Source organism: Ammodytes marinus, assembly GCF_949987685.1.
Source record: "Ammodytes marinus genome assembly, chromosome: 18".
Classification (NCBI taxonomy): domain Eukaryota; kingdom Metazoa; phylum Chordata; class Actinopteri; order Uranoscopiformes; family Ammodytidae; genus Ammodytes; species Ammodytes marinus.
This window is the reverse complement of record NC_137222.1, coordinates 6,902,416-6,927,576: the sequence shown is the minus strand read 5'-3', so window position 1 is coordinate 6,927,576 and position 25,161 is coordinate 6,902,416. Positions and strand designations below refer to the sequence as shown.

Sequence of the window (25,161 nt, the reverse complement as noted above, 5' to 3'; positions counted from 1 at the left end):
AGAGAATTTCTTACGGTGTCTGTTACAAAGGTTTATCGTTGAATGAATGAGGATGACAGGAGCAGATAGTGAGGAATCTTTGTGGCCTCCAGGCTTGTCCGTCTTCTCAACGCGAGAACATGGAAGAGCACACGCTTCTCCTCTACTCCTTTTTTTCCCCCAAGCCTCAAGTCATTCCGTGTCTTTTATCATTCGCGTATAGGGTGACTTTGACGTTCGGAAACTGTCACCACTATTTTTGAAATACACCAAAGTTTTCCGTTGTGTCCTTTTGTAGAGTGAAGGTGAGTGGATGGGAGGTATAAGCCTGGATCAGGGGGGAGAGGGAGAAAAGGAAAGAGGGAGGCAGATGATGGATTAACTCCTAGTTTCATGGGACTAGCTGGGGTGTGTGATTTTGTGATGAATGATGTGAGGTGTGATGCTCTCTAAATATTATTCTCCAGTTCACACGGCCACCACAGAGCAGAGAAACAAAGTACCCACACACACACTCTCCATATTTTACACACTCGGGCCCAAACTTCCCCATGTCAATTCCGTTTCATGAGGAAACCGCATCACAATTGAAACACTGCCACCCTTTTCACTCATGAATGAAATATACGATCCATGCTTGATGTGTGATGAGGATAACATAGCAGCAGCCTCGTGTGTTACCAAACCAAAGACAGGATACCTCCATGCGTGGACCGTCCCACCCCGTTAGGACTCCGCCCCTCTGAGCCATCTCCCTTTCGAGGCAGCCGAGGCTCGGAAACAGATCACTTTTTAAATCATTCATGAGCACTCCCCAGAAAAGAAAGGCATGCAGAAAGCTGAGGGGCCACAATGAGGAATGTGTCATTGTTCCTCTCATATGCGATGATTTATGACACAATGGTTGTAACTGATTTGATAATCACAGTTTATTCCCCCCCTCCCCCCTCAGAAGGGAAGAAAGTTAAAGTCAGCAATTTAGCCTGTTTTCCTTTCATTCCCCATCTTTTGTTTCACTTTCCTCCACCTCCGATAGATTTATTTTCTTCCTCCAACTCCCCCCTTCCCCCTTCCTTTACTCATCACATAAATATCCTTTTAAATTATCAAATACAATAAAGAATTCTCCCCACTAGCGCCTGCACAGCGCCTCTCCCAGCATCTGGTGAGAGGGGAATCTCTTGATACCACAAGCGTGCTTTAAAGCTGAAAAGCATGCTGGGAATTGTAAGTGGGAGAACATGAGGTAGAGGGAGGGTGTCCTTGGAAAGATGGTTTGTTCTCAGTCAGCCACATTAATTAGCATAGCATTATTACAGGCATGGTGTGTTCAAATAACACATCAGCGTCTTTGCTGCGGGACTGTCGCTGTCATTACCGGCATGTAGATGTGCACGGATAAACAACTCATCAATTGGAGTCTGAAAGTGAGGGACAAAAGAAAGAGCCATGCATCTGTCGATGAAACCCACCGGCTCATGCTGTGATCAGTCACAAGACTTTCACTTTTAAACACAGTGTCGTCCCGACGCAGAGCGCAGAAGGTCGAGAGGGTACAACTTTTCAATCCAGTTAAAAAAGACAGCAGGTGGTGATTTCAGGGTGAACAATGTTTAGTTCAGAAAGACTTTCCAATAAGACAGGAAGCAAAGCAGGAACTACTAATTAATGAATAGCTCAAGAGTAGAGAAAAATCCTCAAAGGAATAAATAGTATTGATTTGTGACTTGAGGACTCACCAATATACAACAGTGCTGTAAATGACGAAAATCATTTAGCTCAAGGTCCAATAACTTGCTTGTTTGAATCACAAGGTCATCATCATTGGTGTACTTGGAGCTGCAGATGTTCAGCTTCTAAAACAGAATGTAGTTGGCAGGAGATTTGCTCAAGATGTGTTAAATAATATATTGAACTACAATCGAGGAAAGAATGGGTGAGACCGCCACTGCTTTGTGTTTAAGAGTTGAAGTTTGATTTTCAGTCATGTGTTTCATGTCATTACTTTATCACCAGTCAACATTTGCCAGACTTGAAAAATCTGATATAATGCTGTTATTATAGTTTCATTTCTGCCATCCTCATGCATTTGGACTGGTTAGATCAGTAAATCCGCCTATTATAGTCTTAGAATGAGTCCAGCTCTTGGGACACATTTGAATACCTTTTCTTTTATTATCAGTGGTTTTGCTTGCCACCGCAGTCATCACATTCATTTTAGTTTATTAGAGATACTGTGCTCAGTAACTACAGCTCTCTATTAAATCTGCACAGACCGGGGATCATTTAATTAATTGCTAAATAACACTGGGCCTTTGCAATACAATGGTATAATTATGTGGTCTGATACAAATACGATTTCACTGAAAGTACTTTTTTTTTATGAATTATTTAGCAAAATGTCATAATTACTAATACAGCTCAGAGCACCGGTAAACACTGTCCTTTCTGTTGTTTTTTAGGTTTTCATTATTTATTTTTTTAGCAAAGACCCCCAAGTTTTAGTCCATGTACTAATTGTCTTGCTAAGTGCAGTAGTGTGTTTTGAAGCTCTCCTTCCCTCCGTTCCTACTCTCCTCACCTCCTCTCCCTGTCTGGCCCCGCGGCTCGGAGCGGCTCTCTTCTCGCTATGACTAATGATGTTCTTTCAGTCTCAAGGTTTTAGTGGGATAATTATATTAACCCCTGTCCTCTGGCTGATCTCAGCTCAGCTTCTCTTCCCCCGGCTTCCTCCTCTTCCAGGTCTGACCGGAATTAGATACATAGTTACACACACACACACACACACACTAGAGTTCGTATGTGGTTTTGTATGTGCGAGTGTAGGTGCTTTTGTGTTAGTTAAGCTGACTTTCTGTGAATGAAAATTTGAGAAAATATGTAAAGTAGTTGTGTGTTGTGCAAAAAGAATTAGGTTGCACGGGTGAAGATGGGTGCGAGTGCAGGTTTTGCAAATTTGTCAGTGTGCCCATTGCAAATAACATGCCTATACACATGAGAAGTTCAAAAGTGTTTATCGTAAAGTTCATGTGGCGGGCATTTGTCTAAGAGGGGAGTGTATTCTTTACTCCACTCTAAAGAGAGAGACACACACGCACATACAAACACACACACACACACACACACACACACACGACCCACAAAGATCCTATAGATCTATATCGCCCCTAGGGGTCCAAAGACTCTGCACAACAGGAAGAACCTCCCACCAAAACCCTCATGTTCTCACAGAGTTTCTGTCTTGTCATCACTTTTCCAGTCCTCCGAACTCCCTTTACTTCTCCTTCCTAGTTCATATATTAAATAAGAAGAGGATGTATTAGTATAATAACCCCCCCACATCCTCCTCCTCCACCCACTCAAGCCCAATTTCACCTCTCCCCAGGTTTTACTCTTCGCTGTAGTGTTCATTAAAACATATTCAGCCGCAGTATAAAGGACTCTGCAGGGAGACGACATTCTAATATCCAGCACAGTATCACGGTGATCTCAGGAACAGAGGGGCAAAAAGGCCTTAAGATACAGTGACATGACTGCTTCACAAAGTTATAAAAAAATTAAATAAAAAATGTCAGCCATTCTGCATCATTCATGGTGCAGCTCATGCTGCATGATTATTACAATGCTCGGCGTGCAGTGTCTTAAAATTGCACCCGCCAAATGCCAGTAATATATGTCTTGTGTGGACGAATTAATAAGGGTCACCCATCACAGTGGCCAGTGACTTTCTATTCATGGGTGATAACATTCGGCATATGTTATGCATGGGAGAATAACGTTCCATTAGTATCATGTGTACAGGCAGAGAGAACAAGGTGAAATTGCTGATCATAGGCTTTCATACACTATCTCTACACAGATATGCACATCAATGCATAGTAGTAGGCATGTCCTACTGGGATTTGATTTTATACTCAATGCGATTTTGTTTAACAAAATCTAAAGAATATCTTTTAAATTCCTCCATATAAATACGTAATCCTGATGAACTGACATGGACTCTCCATAACAAAAACAGTCAACTTAACACAGCTGGTATGTAACCCACACCTGAACCGTTCTATTATATAGCTCACTCTCTCACACACACACACACACACACACTGCTGTGCACATGAGAACGGTCCTCTGAGGTCTGGCCCTGAGAACAGGATGTGCCGAGGCTCCATTATTTAGTTATTTGGTCCTGTGAATACAGTACATATTTCAGTGGAGCAGGTAGCTCAAAGTGGGCCTGACACCGCCTGCTGGTCCTGAAGCGACCCAAAACAGACCAATCAGAGACAAGCTCTCAGGTCTGTGCGCCGGCTATGCACGCACGCAAAAGCCATTTACTGTATCCCGTTTAAATAATTCACTCATACGCTTAGTCACACACAATATCTCTCTCTCTCTCTCTCGGTATGTCCCTCCATATCTGCATTCATCCCTCTATCTACGGCAAAATCCCAAACTAAAATACTTTTTAACTCGGAGCAAATTGTGCTAATATAATGAATCATCCCACATACACACCAGGGAGGTCATCCCCGCACACTGTATAGTACACACACACACAAACACAAGGCAAACACACACAGGGTGTGGATTGCAAAGGCAAGCAAGGTCATTGCTGTGCTCTGAATAATTTAAGGTTTCTTTTTGCTGGACATTTCACTCATCGTTCTTTTTTAAGAGGCCAAAAACAAACTATGACCTCTGAACATTGCCCTTATTTAGCAGTGCATACACTGTATGCAAGTACAGTAAGTGTGTGTGTGTGTGTGTGTGTGTGTGTGTGTGTGTGTGTGTGTGTGTGTGTGTGTATCCCATAAACTGGGAGTTTGAGATATGCACCTCCCCCCAGAACATTTTTAATCTGAGAAACTAGAAAGAGATGGAGGAAGTGTGAATGACAGAAGGAGATGATCGGGATGATGGCAGGAAATGTATCAACAACAGTCGAGGTCTTTGGCCGTCAACAACTTTTATTAGAAAATGACAAATATTGAGCTTGGCTGGGATGATTTGTTAAGGGAAAATGTCACCAGCTCTGTTATTACAGAGAGGAGAGTGACAGGGGTTGATTGAAATGTGTGAAAGAACTATTGTGGTTAGGAAAAAGAGGGGCGGCGTAATTCCTGTTCACCACACAATCGCAGGGGAGGTCAGTTATGGATTACCTGTTTAGTCTAGTGGGAGGGAGGGAGAAGGAGCACTCACACATGTGAGAGAAAAAAGGATGGATGGTCGAGAGGAGAGAGAACCTTTGAAGAGACTCACGCTGCTGCCCCTGCTACGGGAGGCTACACTCGGAGGAAAATCGATCCTCTCCCTTCAGAGAAAGAAATTTATGAAGCTGGAACATAAATGCAGTCATGTCCAATTAGCTGCTCTGAATTTACGAGGCGAGGCTAAGGGGAGGGGAGGAAGTGGGAGGGGGGACGCGGTGATAAAGACTTCAGAGAGAAGCCAATAAGGCGTGCTGCTGATCAATGATCCAGGCTTCACGCAAACTCCCACTCCTCGCTCAGTCGCCTCCCCGCTATGCTTGGGATTCACCGCAATGGAGGGCTGCGCTTGTCCACCATCTGCAAATTTATAGACAGATATATATATATATATATATATATATATATATATATATATATAAATCTATATGCACTATTAAATAATAATTCATGTCTAAAAAGCAGTTCAATGGCCTTGTTAAAGTGAGATCTACGGCTTCTCGCCCATTGAAAAATCCTAAATCTATGAATATGTATATGTTGTTCACTTCAAAAGTGCTCGACACAAGTTGTCTTCCACTTCACAACAAAGTCCATTTTCAGTGTTCAAGCGGTTTCAAGTTTCCTGGTCACACTTTTGGCTCCACACTTAAAATATTTTGTGACAGAAACTCAGATTTAAAGTGACACAGACATCATAGTGAAATAACAAAAAGTAAAACATTTTTGACTGGAGGGGTTGGGATCGGGTTAGACCTCACATTTCTTTTTAAGAAATGCATCTACTTAACGGTTGCAAGAACATTTAAGCCGTTTTAAATGGAATCTGTCCAATACAAAGTAAAACCTCAGAAGTTGAATCAATCCTCTGTCTAACACAAATCAGATATAATACACTTTACAAAGGTGTGGCTGACTGTAGGGCTGTATTAGATTGTATCATAGTGTAATTTCCTGTCCATTTTCCTGATTTTCTTTTATCCATTCCCTTGCGTATCCACACATGCCATCAGTCGGCCCTGGTTTGGGTGTTAAGCATTCCTCTCTCAGACACTCATCGCCCGTTAGGCTCTACTATTTCCCTAGCAAGTTGTGTAGCTGGTTGTGTATTTTGCGGCATGGAGAAAGTCAGCTGAGTGGGGCCTTCTTGGTGACAGCTGATCGAACACAGAGTCGAAGTAGGAGGGAGATCTCCTGCTGGGTTAGAGCCGCATCGATGCGGTCTGTCATCGCAGGTTAGAGCACGTCAATGCGGACCCTCGCCCCCTGCTCCTCCTAAAGAGTCTCAGCGCTGTAGTTCGGGGAAGCAGATGGACTGTCAGGGCTTTGACACAACTGCCCTACTCACTGCCGTATACGTCAGACTGCAGAATGCATCGTCTATACACTCATATTTTCTCCTCCGTCCAACTCCTCTCACACACACGTCTGCCACCCAATTTACCCGATGCGCTCCTCAGTGAGCACTGGAGCTAAAAGGGGGAAGGCTGCGTAAGACAGGACAGAAGGGGGGAAAAGAATGAAAGAGAAAGAGAGGGAGGAGAAAATGGGGAAATCAGAGGACAAGCGCAAAGAAAGACTTCAGGACTGGAACGGTTACGGTGGATGGAATTCGGGAGCAAAAGTTTAAAAGAAAAAATACATTGGGAGGAGTGTGCAAAACTGTACAATAAAAGAGAGGCAGTGATAGCTGTGTCCCTGGAGGAAAATAGAGGAATAGGCGTTGACTACAGTAAAGAGACAGAGAAAGCCCCATTAACTGCCGCTTCCAGCTGCTCTCCCTGGTTCCGCCACCACATGACTCCCCCCTTGATGTTTGTTTATCTTTCTTATTATTTATTCCCCTAATTGCTGCGTCTCCGCCATCTAAAAACAGGCACTCCTCATATCATTAAATACTCAGGGGCCGACGTGACTTCACAGAGACAGACTGTAAAGAGGAATGGACGGGAGATAACGCACAGATAACAGAGAGGCCGACAATTATTTTATCAATCACATAATTGGATACAAAACATGGCGTAAGCGTGCAGATACGTAGATAACACACGTCTCTAACTGGCAGAGATCTTTCTTGATGTTTATATATCCTAATAAATGGTTTTGACTTATATGTTTGGATGTATGAATTCTTGAATGGATTACAGTCACTGGCAAAAAAAAGAATTCCGTCTGCAAAGTGCAACTTCTTGTACCACAGAGAGGTTGCAGGGTGGTGGGCGGGGTGGGCGCAGAACCTTGACAGCACATGGTGCGGTTAAGGTTACAAAAATACTTTGACAGGGATAGATCATGGTTACCAGAGGGCTTTGTCTCTGTAGCTTGACCGTGAACATAAGTTGTTTTTGCCCATGTGTTAAAACGACCAATACTCTCGTTTTTCTTGGGCGGATAGTCTCCAACAGAAGTATCGACTCTTAATTATACCCGCTACCATCTTCTGTGTGTGTGGTTTCTGATGTAGACTGGAATACATTTGAATACTTATTTCCTTCTGATCATAGAATCTATTTCTTACCTGGCTTTCTCTCGCCTATCTTTGTCTTTTCCTCCACTCACGTTTTCTCATTTCATCTCCCATCTCTCTCTCAAAGTAAATAGACAGGGGGATGTGATGGATCCAGCTGTCCCGTCTTAACTTCCTCAGAGCAGCAACTCCCACTTTGATGACTTTGCACTGAAGGCAGACATCTTGCACATTAACATACGATTGCGCCCATGTATTATTCGTGTGCGGAGGGACTTGAAGAAAGGGATCGGGATAAAGCCCAGTGCAAGCTGTCATCCAAGAGAGAGAGAAAGCTTGAGAGCTTGAGATGTCGGGCGTGTCACATCATTCATGCGGAAGGAGAGAAAAGCTTAGGAGGTACTCCTAGTCTTCCTGGGCTTCGCTGCATGGCGGGAGTCAAGGTTGTCCACAGAGATTTTGACCTACAGGTCCTTGAGACTCAAAATGTTGCTTTGGTTATTAGATTAGAAGTGGATATCGGTAATACCAGGAAACCAGTGACATTCCATCCGGGCGCATAAACTCATTCAGACTTTGACCTCAAGGTCTGTCTACTGTCCAGATAATTGAAAAGAGGGAGGCCATTTCCTGTAGCAAGCCGCAGCCATTAGGCCTGCAAGACTCATCACTGCGCAAGAGCTTATACCTAGAAAATCACTGTCCTTGAGTATTGATTTTAAAACTACAACTTTTAGATCCTGCACTCAGTGGCGCTTCCACTTTTAACATGAGGCAGATGAGATTTATCACAGAAGAAGCAGGAGATGAGAAGCAGTGATATGTCTGGCGCTGTCAGTCACTCAATGCAGGCATTAGTCACTGCGGCTTTGCTTCTCTGATCTGTTGTCTGTCATCGTCAGACGAATGCATCACAATCACACACACAAAGCGGAAACACACACAAAGCGGAAACACACACCTGTCTCATTTCACACACGCTCACTCTCTCTCTCTATTATCTCCATGAAAAAGAGATGTTCAATTTTCCTCTCCGCTAAGTGGACAGCTTGTGTCCTTCGGAGAGGAAACAAGGCCTTGTCGGTGGATGGATTCTCCCTGGCATGTCCTGTCAGCTCGTCCAGGTGATCAGAGAAAAATGTTGGTAATTTATAGGACTGAAGGCAACAGTGTGATATGAGACACAACTTACCATGATCGACCGTCTCCCCTCTTGTCCCCTGAAGCTTACTTTGTTTATTAGTATCAGTCAGTCAGTCAGTCATCATTTGGCTATATGTAAAATAATGTGAACAAGGGGGTTGAGTTTTGGTAGGCAGCCAGGAAAAACAAAATAAAAAAATAAAACTGATGAGAAAGTGCAGATCAGTGTGAGAAAAGGAAGATTGAAATAGTCATCTCTCCAGAATACACGAGCCATTCTTTGAATATTTGATGCAGACGGATAGCTGCTCACTCCAGTGGAACAAACTGGATTGGAGTCCAGTCGCTCATCTGGAAAAGGCTGTAATTTGAAGTCGTGGCTGCAGAGTGTCCTTAAGAACCTCATTTCCTTCCCCAGAAGAACTTCAACCCCACCTGGGCCCTGCCCTCTGCTGAGGTCGAGCCGTGCTCACCGCGTACACACACACACACACATTATGTAGATGCACACACAAACTTGGACACACAAGTACACGCACACACACACTTTGATTTCACAGGCAGTAATGGCAAACAACAATTTGTTCCCAAATTGATGTCTTGGATAGAGTGGGTAAATAGATCCCCCACAATCTTCGGCCTATAGTATTTCACCGTCAACTTTAGAGGGTATATTCATTTTTTCAGTTTTATATCCTGCTGTTTGTTTTGCTTTGCCGCAGAAGTATTGAGAAAGAGTGAAAGCAAGACGTGATATTCATGCCATTTAATAATTATTTCCATATGAAAATTTAATGACTTTCATGGCAAAAATACTTATATACAAGTTATATTAAACACAACAAAGCTGGGGGCACCCTTAGCTTAGTTGGTAGGGCGTCTCCCCCCCCCATGGGCCTCGGCCAGCAGCGGACCCGGGTTCGATTCCAGCCCGCTGTCCTTCTCTGCATGTCACTCCCCTCTCTGCCCCATTTCAACTCTGTTTCTACACTGTCAATAAAGCATAAAAATGCCAAAAAAAATAATAATAATCATAACAAACCTTAGAATCTTGAAAATATAAAAATTCAGTTAGATTTTCAGGTAAAATCCTCAAATTACATTTGTTTAATTCTACTCACTGTACCTTTAAGGCTTTCCCCCCATCAGATATTTTTTTTCTTGGTGTAAAAATGCTTACCTAGCTTCATTAACGCCACACTTACAACTTGTGATTACAACTTTCACTTGTTGCCTTGTGTCAGCACCTTCATCCTCTGTGTGTTCTCCTTTCCTTTTTTAAAGGTGTAAGTGTAACCTCCATGCCTCCCAGTGCCTGCTGCAGGATGGGAACCTCCAGTGCCAGTGTGAACACAACACCACGGGCCAAGACTGCCAGCGCTGCAAGAAGGGCTTCAAAGCCAAGTCCTGGAAGGCTGGTTCCTACCTGCCAACACCCAATGGATCCCCCAACACCTGTACGTACCTCAACATGTTTACCTGTTTCCTAATGTGTTCATCATCTCATCAATCACAAACACAGTTAGGTAAAACCTGCCGACTCCTTCAATATTCTTTAGCTGTGGATCTTTGCCAGCTTGCTTGACCTTACAATGTTCTTCTAACTAATCTAAAAATAGAGAGTGAAGAATGGAAATAAAAGGGGCGCCCTTAGCTCAGTTGGTAGGGCGTCCCCCCCATGGGCCTCGGCCAGCAGCAGACCCGGGTTCGATTCCAGCCCGCGGTCGTTCTCTGCATGTCACTCCCCTCTCTGCCCCATTTCAACTATGGCTCTACTCTATCAATAAAAGCATAAAAAAATGCCAAAAAATATCTTAAAAAAATAAATAAAATGGAAATGGAAATAAATCCTACTTTAACCACTGCACATGGCCAGTAAACTGGACCAATAAACTGGTCTGAGGGAAACATGAAAGATGTTTCTACCCCCAATGGGAAATCTGATTTTCACAGTGAAAATGCTATTTCTTAGATGTTTGCTTTTTTATTCCCTTCTCATTTTTGCTGCTCTAATGATACAAGATTTTCCCGTGGCAGATCATTTTTTAAATCAAGAGTTCAAGAATCATGACATTATTTTTCTTCTTTAAATTTTTTTTTTTTTTTAAATGCATGTAGTTACTTTTAATTCATTCTCCAGCATTCTAAATATCTGAATATATAGGGTTTCACTGAATGAAAAGTAGGATCCAGGGAGCAAGGTGAAAAGAAAGGACAAGTGAAGAGAAAGTGATGGGAGAATGAGATCTCCGAGTTGTGTCACATCGGTGCAGAGAGAACGTGGGAGTGCGTGGGGGGAAATCCTCTTGGAGAATGTAGCCGGCTACAGTAGCTAGCTGTGATAAAATAATAATCTAGGGCAGCCCCCCCCGGTTTTCTCCTTTCGACCAAACAGGCACACTTGCATGCAGCAAAAGAGAAACTCAGGCAGATCCACACTCACCTGTACCTGCACACACTCTGCAGAGAATGAAAGCTTTTGTTTTCAAGCCATCTCTAATGTTACTGTCACACACCTTGAGAGAACATTAACCGTCCTTTTAAAAACATGAATCCCATTAGTGGAATTTAAAAATGTATTTGTTTGCAACTTGCTTTGGCTGAAATGCCAGTTAGAATGGCCGTGGCCCATGAAACAGTTTGGTCTCGACAGATTGCATTATGCATGCCAAGCTAACTATAAACACTATTTTAGAAAATATGCAAGAAAGGCAAAAAGTTGTCATTCAAGCGCAGCAATCTAGCAGCACTCTCTTAAAACATACATATATGACGAGGACCTCCGAATGCGAGGGGCTTGTGGAAGAGTAACAGGTTGAATTAGTGAGGATGCGGGAGGCGGCACAGGCCCAGTAAATACTCCAGGACGTTGAGATGTGGTCTCCAACAAGCCCTGTTTTTTTGCAGAAAGGCTCTTAAGATTTCTCCGCCACCTGAGTCTGATAAATGAGGCACAGTCGAGTCTTTAGGCAAATTGAATGCATAAATAAACAAGTTCTCATTTTCTCTTCCTTGTTCTTATTCTCTTTCAGGTACAATTGCTGGTTCACCCTCCGGTTCTAGTAAGTAATAATGCGAAGAAAGAGAGGTGGTATTCCACTCTCTACTCTTGCATCGTCTCCACCCCGTTTGTTTCATTGTTTTGTTGACATTTAAAGCCCCTGTAAACCCAAATCCACGAAATTCTTCTAACTGTAATTTTGGGCGTTAGTTGCAAGATAGTAGGCATCTGAAAAGAGTTAGGCATATTCATCAATGATAATGAGTGGGCTATGCTCTGGTTATTATGACACAGTAAGTATTTTGAACCAATCAAGGCAATTCACTGCCCGAACATTCTATAGAAACAATGACTGTTGCCATCAAGACCATTCGATAAGGCCACACCCACACAGTCCTGTGAAACTGTCTAGACAGCCAACTTAACTGCATTTTATAATATTTATGAACATTTATTTTCATATACATATATACACGTGATTTTTGCTATTTTAGACCAGGTTTCCAGAGGCTTTAAGTTTTCAACCGCCTTCTGTACATCTCCTTAAAACTCTGCCTCTGTCCTGTGATGTTCAGCATGGCTCTCTGTTCAGTCATTTCTCTGCAGCTCTGTGCCCTGTGTTCTTCATTATTAATAGGCCTCTCTGTCGCCATGTCCTTTCATCACAGCACATCACACTAACCTGCACAGGAGGAATTCTTCCACAGTTCTGCTTTTCCTATTTAGACTAAAGACGGTGCTGTTGATGTATTCTAGATAAGGTTGGGGGCTGGGAGTGTCGGGTGAGAACGGGTGATCTGATAGAGAAAAAGAGACGGAAAGATGGAGAAAGAATGTTGGCATATGTTATTGTGTTGTAATGCAGTGTGATTCTGGGTGAGGAGCTCGGGGATGCAGGAATAAAAGGGAATTTGATTAGGGATTCTCTCTGTGGAGAGGCTCTCAGCCTCCGAGCTGTTAGACAAAAACGATCGGCAAAGTGGCTACATCAACCCTGACAGCACTGGGCTTTTCTCCACATGGCCGGACAGTAAAAGGCTGATGCATGGATGGACTGAACAATCGGACTGCACTGCAGAGGTCTGCTTTTAAAAAATGGTCCCCCTCTCGCAATTACATACAATTGTGCGGTTATTTGGGAAAAAAGTGGGTTTAATGTAGACAAGCAAAGAATGACAATTGCTAATGAACTGATAATGAGTTCAGATTCATGTCCCCACATAGCCAGTCTACTAAATAACAGTCTATTTGTTAATTAAGATTTGGAACCTGTGTTCGCTTAATAGCCTCAATATGAACCTCAGCTATGACATTTACAGATTGGAATAAAGTAGGAGGCGAGAGAGAAAGTGAAGGTGAGGGTGAGGTCGGACCCAAGGGGCGAAGCAGAGAGCACTACAAACATCCCAGAAGCTGATGGGTCCCTGGCATGTACCCATGAGGCCTTCGGAGCCTCTGGGGAAGTTATGGACAAGTACATTAGACATAGCCATAAATTGAATAGCAACATAGTAGATTAACTCAGTAGCAGACTAGCAGTGTGACAATTCAGATGTTTTACTCTGACATATTTTGTATTCATTTAATAAGCCGTAGTTACTTTGTCGATGCATTTGTTACAAACTGAACACACACTGCAGAAATCGTCATCTTACCATGTCAGTTTTGCCCTTTACCGAGTCCTTAAAGTGTTATTTTCTTAAAATAATAATTATTATTACTGTGGCAATCATTCAAATATATATTTTTTAAATGTTTGGTAAGAAACAAATAAAAAAAAAATGTCATTGCATCACAGATAGTACACATCTATATTCAGAGACAATTAAACAAAAAGTAACTACTTTTTTTTGTGGGGGGGGGGGGTACAGTGAAAAAGCCAAGCCTTCAGCCATGGTGAAAGGTTTAGGATTCAGGAATGACTGGAAACATGCAGCGCCCCGTTGAGGCAATTCAAAATAAATCAGGAAATTAATACATTGGGGAGCCCGACAGTTTTTGCAAATTACTCGTAGGGAGATTCAGGTAATGGATATTCCATTGATTAGCATTGTTTTTTTGATCAAGATTCATGATAAAATATTTTATCCTTCCATCAAATAATTTTGACTTGCATAAAGGATTTAAATAAATGTCCCACCAACGGCCACAGTTGATCAAATGATCCAGTAGCAGCTAAGCGAAGTGGAGACTGTCAGTGCCTATGGATGTACTTAGATGTGACAAGCAGTGTTGTTTGTGTCTTTGTGTATACATTTCATAAATAATTAATCCCACAATTTACTGGAGGGCTTAAGATGTTCATTGGCTGTTTCCCCGGCTCTATGTCTCGCTGACGTTTATGTCAGACGTGGGTTGTCCCAGTCTTGAGTGCAGGGTCGTCAAACTATATGGACGTTTAGATTTTATTTGTTCTGACTGGCTGGCTTTAAGCAGACCCTGGACGGATGTGAACAAATTCTGTCAGCTGGTTGAATGTACAGTAAAGTGGTCCTCAAACTCCAGGCTATATTTAAACCTGCCATCTTGGTGGGCAGCAGGCCTCTCATGTTCCACCAGAAAAGCACTTAGGATGTGGGAGGAGTAGGGATTTCGGCAACACTGCGATGTCGTCAGACCTTTCTTCTTTCTTTTTTTTTTGTCAGAAGGAAATCCATTAAGTGCGTTGGTTGAACAGCACAGCACTTTTGTTGTTCTGCTGACTTCAGAAGGGAACTCAATGAATTCAATGATTAGCTGTGGTTTAAGAGAGGTTGACAGGAGCTTTAACGTTGCATAAAAAAAGACTTACGGTAACTTTGTTAAGTTTTTTAAAAGCGCACATGAGGACACAAACATCGGAGGACATGTAGTAATGTTTAGGGAAATTCAAATCCATAATGTGGGCTGCAATTCACACTTTTTTTATAAATTAATCTAAAGATCATTACTTTGGTGTGAAAAATGGAAAAACATACCCATTATAGCTTTTTATTTTGTGTCATCCAACAAAGATATTCAATGCCGCTTTAATCCATAATGGAAAATTAAAGGTGGTATGCGGATATTGGGTGTACTCTTTTTGCAGGACAACTATCAACTTCATTTAATTGATGGTATCACTTACTTTGATTATATTATATGAATGCACCAAATATATGATTAGGTCATGTAATTTGCCTAACCCTAAACCTTACAGATTTATCAACTGCACATCCGGGACACCAGAGATGAAGAGATTATACAATCTTAGAGTCTGCCTGTCTTTTTTTTATCTCAGGTCTAGAGAAGTGTATTTAGCTTGAACGTGACCCTGATATATGCAAACACTTCTTTTTTTTATCTCTGTGTCTGTGTGAGTGTGTGCGTGCGTGCGTGCGTGCGTGCGTGCGTGTGTGCGTGTGTAGATTTATGGCGGGCATATGGTGCAGTTCAGTGAAAGACATAAATCATCTTCATCCCTTCCTTTTCCTCCCGGGGATCTGAGGTCTTAGGTTCGATTTTCACAGAGCAGCCGCTACTACTATTTATACACGCACACATACACACACATGCACACTCACACACAGGTTTTATCGTAATATGTGGCTGAAGGTCCTGTGACATGTATAACTAGGTCACACTACAATATAAGTTGTATTGAATAATATAATCTGTTATCTGACTCACTCACTACTCTATTCAAAGATACATTCAAACTTTGATCTTTATATAAGTAAAAGCAACAGACATAGTTGGCCTTATCTGTGAACGTTGTGGAGAAGTTTTGAAGCAGCCTGGGATTTTATTTAGGAATATTTCATCCACATAAAAGTTGTATGAATCATATTTTCAGTATTATTACTTTTTCCAGGAATTTAGAAATACAAATCCCCTTTTATTTATGTCTTTGACAGTAAGATCAATGATACATTTTTGACTGCAGTCTGTGCTGCAGGAGCAAATATATCCTTATAAACCTTACAACGGATTTTAAGGTTGGACAATGCGTTATAGTAGTTGAACCCTTTGTCATCATACCCCTGCCCCAGTTATGTCACGGAGCATGCTCAGATGAGGATTAGCAATCTATTGGCAAGAGAGTCTGATCCACAGAGGCTGCAGCCCATTGGTCAGTTGGACAGATGGGCGTTAAGCGAAGGGGGAGGGGGAATAAAAACCAAATCCTAAAAGCCATATACAAACATCTACCAGCCACCATGACCCCACATGACCCTAATTCACTTTAATATTCAAAATCAGAACCCTGAATCTGAACACAATACAAGCAGATACACTCTATCTACTTCCCCCCCAACCACAATCCTCTCTGCCCACCGTCCCCATCTATTGAAAGACTTGCATTTTTTATGAAAGACTGAACTTGCCCTTGAACTGAGAGCGACTAGATCATGTCTGGACAATCATGTGACTTATTAATAACATCCATGCTGTCACTCAGTCCGCTGCCATTAGGTGTTCCCGTGAAACGTTAACTGGTCCTGAATCCCGATGGCTTCATTAGTGTTGGAGCTAAATCAACGTCTAGCACTGTGGTAATAAATGATGAGAATGCTGAGACTGACAGGTGGCATTAAACATTATTTTTACCATTTCTCAGGCTTCATTAATGCAAGTGACAAATGATCTCATTATATGCAAACGCATTTGTGTGGAAGACACTTAAAAATGTGTCCGATTGGGGCCGAGTAGGGGCAACACACGAGCCAACACTGTTTGACGAGCCGAAGTTTGTGTTTGTGTGTGTGTGTGTGTGTTTGTGTGTGTGTGTGTGTGTCTGTATACACCAAAGAACGTGCCATGGGACATCTGTACAGACAGATAGATAGGCACGTGTCACAGGATTATATAATGAATAAGCTTAGACAGTAGATTCATTGCGTGAGAGAGTGATGACGCTGTTGCAGGGCTGAAAATGACTGAAGTTGTGTTTTTTTACCTTTTGCTTTCACATGCAGAGCCCATTGCCTCCAGTGCTTCTGTATTTGGGGTCAGAAACTCACATTTCATCTCTCTAACCCCTCATCATTTTGATCTAAGTGAAGGTAGGAACTTGCAAACTAGGTAGTGTGAGACTAGTTTTAACGTAATTAAGTCATGATTGCTGTGTGAATAGAGTGGAATGAATTAGTACAATGGTTAAAGGTGATGTCAAACTCCTGCTTTTATTAATGATGTAGAGCTTACTCAAACCCTGGACCTCAAACCACCACCCCCCCCCCCCCCCACTAGACTGTGATTATAGCCAGCCTAGTGTGGCTGGACGGGTTTCGTCAGCGTCTATCGTGCTCCTGTCGGTTACCAACGTAAACTCCTCCCCTTCCTGTTGCTGGCTTTCCCATATTGTGCTCCCCCTTCCCGTCTGTGAGGGCAGCGCTCTGACACACACACACACACACACACACACACACAACTGTAGACAGAATTAAAGTGTGGAGATACGCTCAGACTTCAAAATAATAATATCGGCCGCGATCCGGACGCAGCCTAGCTTAGCCTAGCCTTTCCACTTTATTTAATAACTTCCCCCAGGCAGAAATACACTCATAAATTCTGGAAAATGAAGCGTGGGGGTTTAGATTGAGCAGCGGACCTTATAACCAATCGCGTTACTTTTCTTTGGTGATTTCTACGAGACATCCAGCCGCCGTGGTTAATGTTACCAGAGTAAACACTGCGTGACTAGTTCATTCCTCCTGTGAGCTCCCCGAGGGCTAAAGTGTATGGTGTTTTGACATCCTGGTGAGAAACAACAAACTATGTTTGTTCCTTTTGCCTATGAAAGTTACCTCATCTTTAATATTTTTTTATGGCGTTTGCGGATGGGTTAGGCATTTCTCTGACAGCCTCTGAACCTGCAGACGTTCCATCAAAACAATTTTCCCCCCGGCACTTTTTTTTCACGGACACCGCTGCTGCTTCCCGGGCTTAGCCCTGCATTAGACGATTGTGATTGGTTTAAATAAATAATTACAGGCGAGCCCAGTTTCCGCCCCGGATAAACGGCTCTAAATAGCGTGGTTCCAGACCATACTACTTGCTGTAGTTTGGTCTTGCTTTGCGAGACTATAGCCAGCCAGATCCCTCTTTTTCCCATCCCTTTTTGACGCTTGCTCTATCTTTGCTTTCCCACTGTCAAATTTAATAAAGAATATATATATTACCATGAAAGTAGACAACCCACTATCCTATAGGGAACAGAATGATTTCTGCTCAATTTCTACATAGTGGTTTGGATATGGAGGGAGTTTTATGACAACACCAGTATGTTACAAGGCGGCTTGGTTGCATCGTATTTTTTAAGTAACAATAGTGGGTCAGTGACCAGAAAAAAATAGAGAACTAAATGTCAAAAATAGTGCTGTCAGTTCAACGCGTTATTAACGGCGTTAACGCAAACCCATTTTAACAGCGATAATTTTTTTATCGCGCGATTAAATGCTCGTCATGGCCTAGCAAACGTTGTGGTTTTTTCACAAGCTGTTGAATCAACTAGTAATGTTTGAACAACTGAAACACCACAAACTATACATATGGCTCACAGTTAAGTTACTGTTAATTCAAAATGTAATCATTTAAAGAGGACCTATGATGCTTTTTGACTTTTATGACCTATAAACGTTGTTATGATGATTCATAGTCATGCTTAACCATACTAAATTATCAAATAATGACTTACATGCATTTCGAAGAATTCCCTGCTGACCGTCTGGGGTGTCTGTGCCGAGCACTAAACACTATTCTAGCCAGTCGAGAAGTCACGTCTTCAAAGCGGTCTACCCTTTGTAACTTTGTGACGTCGCATTTAACTTTGTGAAGTCACCACGCGGATGTTTCCATGTATGGTAATGCTGTCACTTCCCTGTTCGCGTCTGCCTCGCGTCTGCCTCGCGTCTGCCTCGCGTCTGCCTCGCGTCTGCCTCGCGTCTGCCTCGCGTCTGCCTCGCGTCTGCCTCGCGTCCTTATAGGTCCATGCTCGCGCTTCCCGCCACTGAAAGTGTTCCGGAAGGAAGGTAACCAATCACAACGGAGTGGGGTTTGCAGGAGGGGGGGAGGGTAGCGGAGATGGCCGATGCACAGGCGGAGGGAGCGGAGATTGCCGAAGCACACACACTCAAGTGTTGACAGGACGTGCTGGATCGCCAAAATAAGAGAAAGAGCTTCCCGAAAATTTACATAGTTTTTTGTGATGTGATTCGTGTCAGGTTGCTCTATAGCAGTGTAAAACAAGAAATTAAGACCAGAAAAGTAGTATAATAGGTCCTCTTTAACTGGCAAAACTGCTAAACATCTACATTGTGGGCTATTTGCACTGAATTGCAAATTATAATATTTTAGAAGAAATACACTGAATTACAAGGGTGTAGAGAATGGGTGTGATTAGAGCATTAAAATTAGAAAAAATAATGGGACAAAAAGAAATCAAGGGACATTTATGCTAGAATAGATTAAAATGCGATTAATCGCAAGTTACCTATGACATTAATGCGATTAATCGCGATTAAATATTTTAATCGTTTGACAGCACTAGTCAAAAACAAATCTGACAGTCTGATACTTGTAGTAACTGACTGAAAATCTTAAGCAATTACTACCACATCAGTGGATGAAATAATACTGCAAAAAAATGTTTTTAAAATTTAAATAAATTTCATGATTCTTCCTACTTAATACTGTCCAAAACACTTGTGTTCAGTGCATGAATAACCTCATAAAAAACAGTCTGAATGTCTAGAAATTACGTTATTTCCACTCATGAACCAACTTAAAGAGACTGCGAGGAACTCTTAGTTCAGCAAACAGTCTCACTTTTACACTGATGCATCATGTCGTGTCTCTTTAACTCGCTTCCTAAACAAACTAGTGCAGTGCCCGTAGGAAGCAGGTAAACAAAGAAACATATTAAACAGTACATTTGGCTGCTATCATTGATGGCAAATTTTACACTGTTAAAGGTTATTATCAGTAAGTTACTTTGTAGAAGTTGGCTATAGAGTAGGGCAAGATTCCTTAGTGTATTGTGTAAAGATAACCACAAGCTAATTCCATGTGTTTTGTAAAGTGAAATGAAACAGAAAATGTGTTAATTAATTAAGCGTTGAAGCCTAAAGAAGAATGGAGCTGTACAGGTGTTACCTATACAATCATCGAGCTGTACAGGTGTTACCTATACAATCTGATATTATGGTACCCTGCAAACTGCCATCCATACTGCACAATGCACTCAAACTTACAATCAGTTGCCTATGTAGTAAATGGCTGCACTGTGTATAAGGAGTATATGCTGCACGCCATGACAACATTGTCAACCCCATTACCATTACTGTTAGGTATTTGAAAGATAAGACAGAGTTTGGATGACTGTCAATTAACGTTAGCCTACTGTGTCAGTAGCAGTCAGCTGTGTGTGTGTGGGGGGGGAGGGGGGAGGGGGACTTGCGTGCGCGCACGCGCGCTCGGTGTGTGGGAGCGGACTTGTGTGCGCGCGGTCGCGCTCGGGCTTTCAGTTCAGATTTTAAACGGATATAAAACATTTTGTGGAAGCATCCGAGACCGTGCTGTATTATTACAGTGAAAATAGCGTGAAGTGCAGTCTTTACCACTAAAGCGGACAGGTGGAGCAGGTGAGGAGTTGTTGAGGAAGTAAGGCTGTGTCGGTCTGCTGTGTGTGTGTGTCCCGCTCGTCAGAGGGAGGCGGGGTTTAGTCGGCTCTGTGCGCACGTAAGCTACTATTCGCCAGCATGATATAAATATGATAACTTCAAAATGAAGGATGAAGGATGCACACCTTCGTGCTGTGCGCAAGCAATATCCGGAAGCTCATGCCGATCTGACCAAAACTCAGAGAGATATGCGAGCCACAGACACACAGACAGACGTTTCTTGCTTTATAGATAGATAGATGTACAAGCCGCCAGCATGCGCTAGCAAAAACCTTAAGCACAGCAGGCGCTGGCATTGTAAAACCACTACTGCTTTCGGACAAAAAGGGTACTAGTATCAAAAAAATAAAAAAGTTCCTCTTAGTCACTTTAAATAAATTGTGGCCACTAAATCCTTTTGAGAATCACATTAGTGGAAACTAGCGTCATAATAAGCCAGAAGATCAGTTTAAACAAGGAACACACACAAGTAGTTTTATATATTCAGATTATGTTGCAGTCAGTATATTCTACCAATACTATATTTACTGATCAGTCATTGATACATTTTCTGTTCAGTTTCAGGGAAGACAAAATTGAGTGTGTGCAAACATCCATACGTCACCTTCTTACTTGTAAAACAGAGGGATACTCATCCACAAACAGTGGATGATTTATTTTTACAAGCATATTAACCATAATCACACATTTAACAATGTCTGTGCTCTGCAAAAAACGAGAAAACACAAACGCAATTCTTCAGCACTGAAAGGGTTGTGGAGCAGCTTTCGAGTTTAGCCTATCTCAGCAGTGTGAAATCACACTTCCATTGTGTTTTTTCTCACTTCTGTGGGTACGAGCGCGCACGCCTGGGTTTGTATACGTGAGCGAGGCTTTCTTTGGAGAAACAATCTGAGGCAGCATCTCCTATGCTAATGTCTTAGCCCGCTCATTCCTCATCACATTAACATTCTCCCTTGTCCTCATGCCACTGATGCAACAGACGCCCAAGCTCCACCAGCGGGAACCAGAGTTGCAGAGAGCTCAACTTGGAGAACAGACAATGTGTTAACCACCAACCCTTTGTCGGAACCTCCGCTGGCACCCATGGGAGAATCTGACACACTTCCCGTCACAGCAGAGGTGCTCCTTCTTTCAGCATCCGTTCTGTCAGAGGGGCACATAGTTTCCCTGACACCACAGGAGTTCACACCTTCAGAAACAATCCCACAACTCTCACATCTGTCTCAGCCAGTCCCAAAGGAGCCCACAAATCATGCCCTTGTTGAGAATCATCACCGTTCAATGACAACAGAGTCAATCGTCCGCATTCACCGCCATACAAACCCGTTAGAAACGGAAGAAAAACCACCAGAGCCAAGGCTCACTGAGAAAGGAGGTAAGGGCACACCCATAGCTTCACATGACTGTAGATTTAGAGTAGAGTAGAACCTGCCAGAAAATAGAGTCATCTAATTTAGAATCAGGAGATAATTTTCATTTCCAGGCGGTGAGACAGTTTTTTTTAACGGTGTGGAATGCCTCAAGAATGGGCATTTATCAGGAGGTGAAAGTCACTAAACGCTTATATATGCAGGAAAAAATTATCTTAAGTTGTTCAGCATCATATGGCAAATCAGAGAAGCGTTCTCAATTGATTCAATGGCAGTGAAATCTATTTAATGCGTGTAAGTGACCGGCAGAGAAAGACAAAAATAAGAGGTTGTATGAGGACACACACTGGAAGGTTTGTGAAAGTCTGGGTTCATTTGACTTTGTCTTTGCATCATTCAGAGTAATCAGGGATCAGAGTGACGTAATGATGAGAAGAGGTAACAGGACTAAGCCTAAAACGTCCCTCAACGCTGACCTCAATTTACTGCAGCAGATTACAACAAAAAAGTCATAAAGGGTCAAGATAGGATCACGTGGTCTCATTCCAGTCAGTCTTCAGTAAAGTGGTAACCCCGAATGCTCTGGACACTGGTGTCTGATGTCGGTATAGCTTCAGGCTGAGCTGATTGAGATTAATGCTCCTGCCCCTAAGGCAGCATGGGTTACCCAGATTAAATGCATTTATGCTCACTGCTGTGCTACACCAGCCTTTGAAACAACCGCGATTTAGAATCCTGCGCTCCCACAAGAGTATTTTTCCCCCTTTTTTTCCAGTGTGCATGTTTAGCCATGACAGATGTGATAGAGAGTAGGTCTATTGGGGCCAGAGATGGACATGGGTAGAGGTAGGCAGGGGTTACTTTGATGAGATGCAATGATGGCATGATGCCAGTTGTGTGAAATGGTCCAGGGTGCTGTGAGAACAGCTGCTGGCGTCCAATCCCACTGGAGCCCCAGGGAGGGGGAGGGATGAAGGGGGGAGTGAGTGAGTATGTGGGCGGGAGATAGCCTGGAGGGGGAGGCTCGGCAGGGGAGCAGGATGCTTGCGGGATGCCCCCTTTGTGAAGAAGAAGAACAACTGGAGACGTACATATCGCCTGCACAAAACACCTCAGGGGGAAATACAGATGGAAGTGTGCGGCCTTGTATTCTCAAGCGGTCCAGTGATCATTAGTCCCACAATGATGTGCACCATGTGGTCGCGCTATGTGATTGGTTATCAGTATTTTAAGACCTTATCGTCTCTGTGAGAAGGACTGTGGTGTTTTGGGTTTACTGAATTGTGTGTGTGTCACAGAATGGGAAAAAAGGTAAAAGACAGAGGAGGCTTGATCCACAAAGTGAACTAGTTACACTTTTCACTTCTTCAGTTTGAGCTCACTGTAGCCCCTAACAACTCGAAGCAAAGGATCCTGGGAATGGCAGAAAGCCCTCTGGGAAAGTGAAACATACAGAGAAAAGGGGAAAGAAATGGAAAACTTGAGCTGGAGACAATTAAAAATGCAGTGAAAGTGGGATGTGTATGTGTCTCTAGAACCTATATTGAATCGAGATGTTTTGCAAGAAAGTTGCAACAGAGAGAACATTAAATCTCAACATAAGGAATAACACCCATGAGAAAATGTTTCTGTGATGCAAAACAGTGTATAGTTTCCTAATTATATTCATACTTTGGGTAAATACAGGAACAAAAATAATAGCAGTCTATATTCTATTACAGACCGGTCTACTTTACATTACGTCGTGGGACAAAGAAATGAGCACATACACGAGTTAGAACAAGTACCAGTCAAAAGATATCATGACATTCAGATAAAAGGAGGTGCGTGGCATTTCTTCACACGGAGTGAAAGTGTAGTGATGAAGGGGTTTCTCAAGCCTCACAGACTCTCACAGCTTTTTCCCAAGCCCAGGGCGGAGGCCCCTGATGGGGAAAATCCACTATCTGACAGACAATCAGGAAGAGAAGAGGAAAACAAGGTCTCAGAGGAAGACAGAGAGGGAGGCAGATGATATCAGTAATCTTTACCGTTGCAGTAGCAGCCCAATTATAAAGTTCTGACTATTCAGGTTGCTGAATAAGATCACATGATGTTGTTTGTTGTTGTTATGTTCCTAACAATTACGGTGTGTCAGTCTCCCACAAGTCTGAGGAACAAGGACGAGAGAGTCACAAAACAATATCATTCAAACACGGAGAGACAAGGCAGGTGGAAATACAAAAAATTACTCAAAAGACAGGTATTCGTTTAAGCATAGTGTTGACAATGCAAGATTCATATACTGTAGCTTGCTTTTCGTGCAGTAGATAAACAATCATTATGAGCTCGAATTGAAAAGTGGACCCCCAAAAAAGGTAAAACAGCAGAAACGTATATTAATTTTATTTCCTCACCGATATGATATCCTGTCAGTTAACGTAAGCAACACAGCTAAATCTTAATATTGGCACTGATGTGATGTCATTTTATCTGCAACTATGGTTGCGTTCCGAATCGCATACTTTCTACTATATAGTATGTAGAAAAAAGATTTAGGATGTCCCGATTCTTGTGGCCAGATTTAGGATGGTTAGAAGTACCCGGATGTCCTACTTCATGCGGCCAAGATTGTTAGTGTTGAAAAGTGCATCCTATTTGGGCGATTCTGACCCACAATCCAGTGCGCACGTGAAGTGACGTAACATCGACGAAGCCTCCATATGAAAACAAACGGGGATGCGACGGATATAAAAGCAAGAGGCAAGATCAAGGCGCAATGTTATGATGAAATAAGAGAGAATATGTCCCAATAGTATGCCTACTGCATCCTAACTAGATTCTTTTTATCGTCGGATGTAGTATGTAGAATAGAAAAAAGAAAGAGTATGCGATTCGGAACGCAACCATTGACTGAAACTAAAGAGCTAAATGGGTAGGGTCAAGTAAAAAGGATAGCCAATTTATTTGCTGTTCTGGGTATGGAGCTGAGACAAAAAACATCAAATCGATACCAGTAGATGCTCATCACTAACAGTTGGTCAGTAGGGGAGAACGGGGTAATTTGTCACACGGGTAGGTTGTCACAATCGTTATATCTCGGAACCAGAAGGCGCTGTCTGTTCAATTTTGGTATGTAAATATCCACAACTGGGATCAGAGGTCACCTACATAGTCTTCCTTGGAGTTAGACTGCTGCATTTGGGGTGAGAGGACTGTTAGTGTTTTTCATGTCAAATTGAAAATATTTAGCTCCTCAGTATTTTTCTTCTAGGCTTTTACACAATGGGTTTATAACAAAACACTTGTTACCCTAAAAAAGTGTGAAGGGTAAGCTATAGTTTAGATTGTTTTTAGCAAGCTAATT

At 42.5% G+C, this 25,161-nt stretch overlaps 1 protein-coding gene across 1 annotated transcript in view; it reads left to right on the top strand.

The window, feature by feature from the left end:
* ntng2b (netrin g2b) overlaps positions 1–25,161 on the top strand; it is a gene marked incomplete at its 5' end in the record, with an annotated part of 54,323 nt that overhangs the window by 19,230 nt on the left and 9,932 nt on the right. Inside the window, 2 exons of the mRNA XM_080047249.1 lie at positions 10,084–10,256; positions 11,832–11,861. Of these exons, the coding sequence (XP_079903375.1) occupies positions 10,084–10,256; positions 11,832–11,861 (203 nt within the window). The remainder of the gene's footprint in view (positions 1–10,083; positions 10,257–11,831; positions 11,862–25,161) is intronic.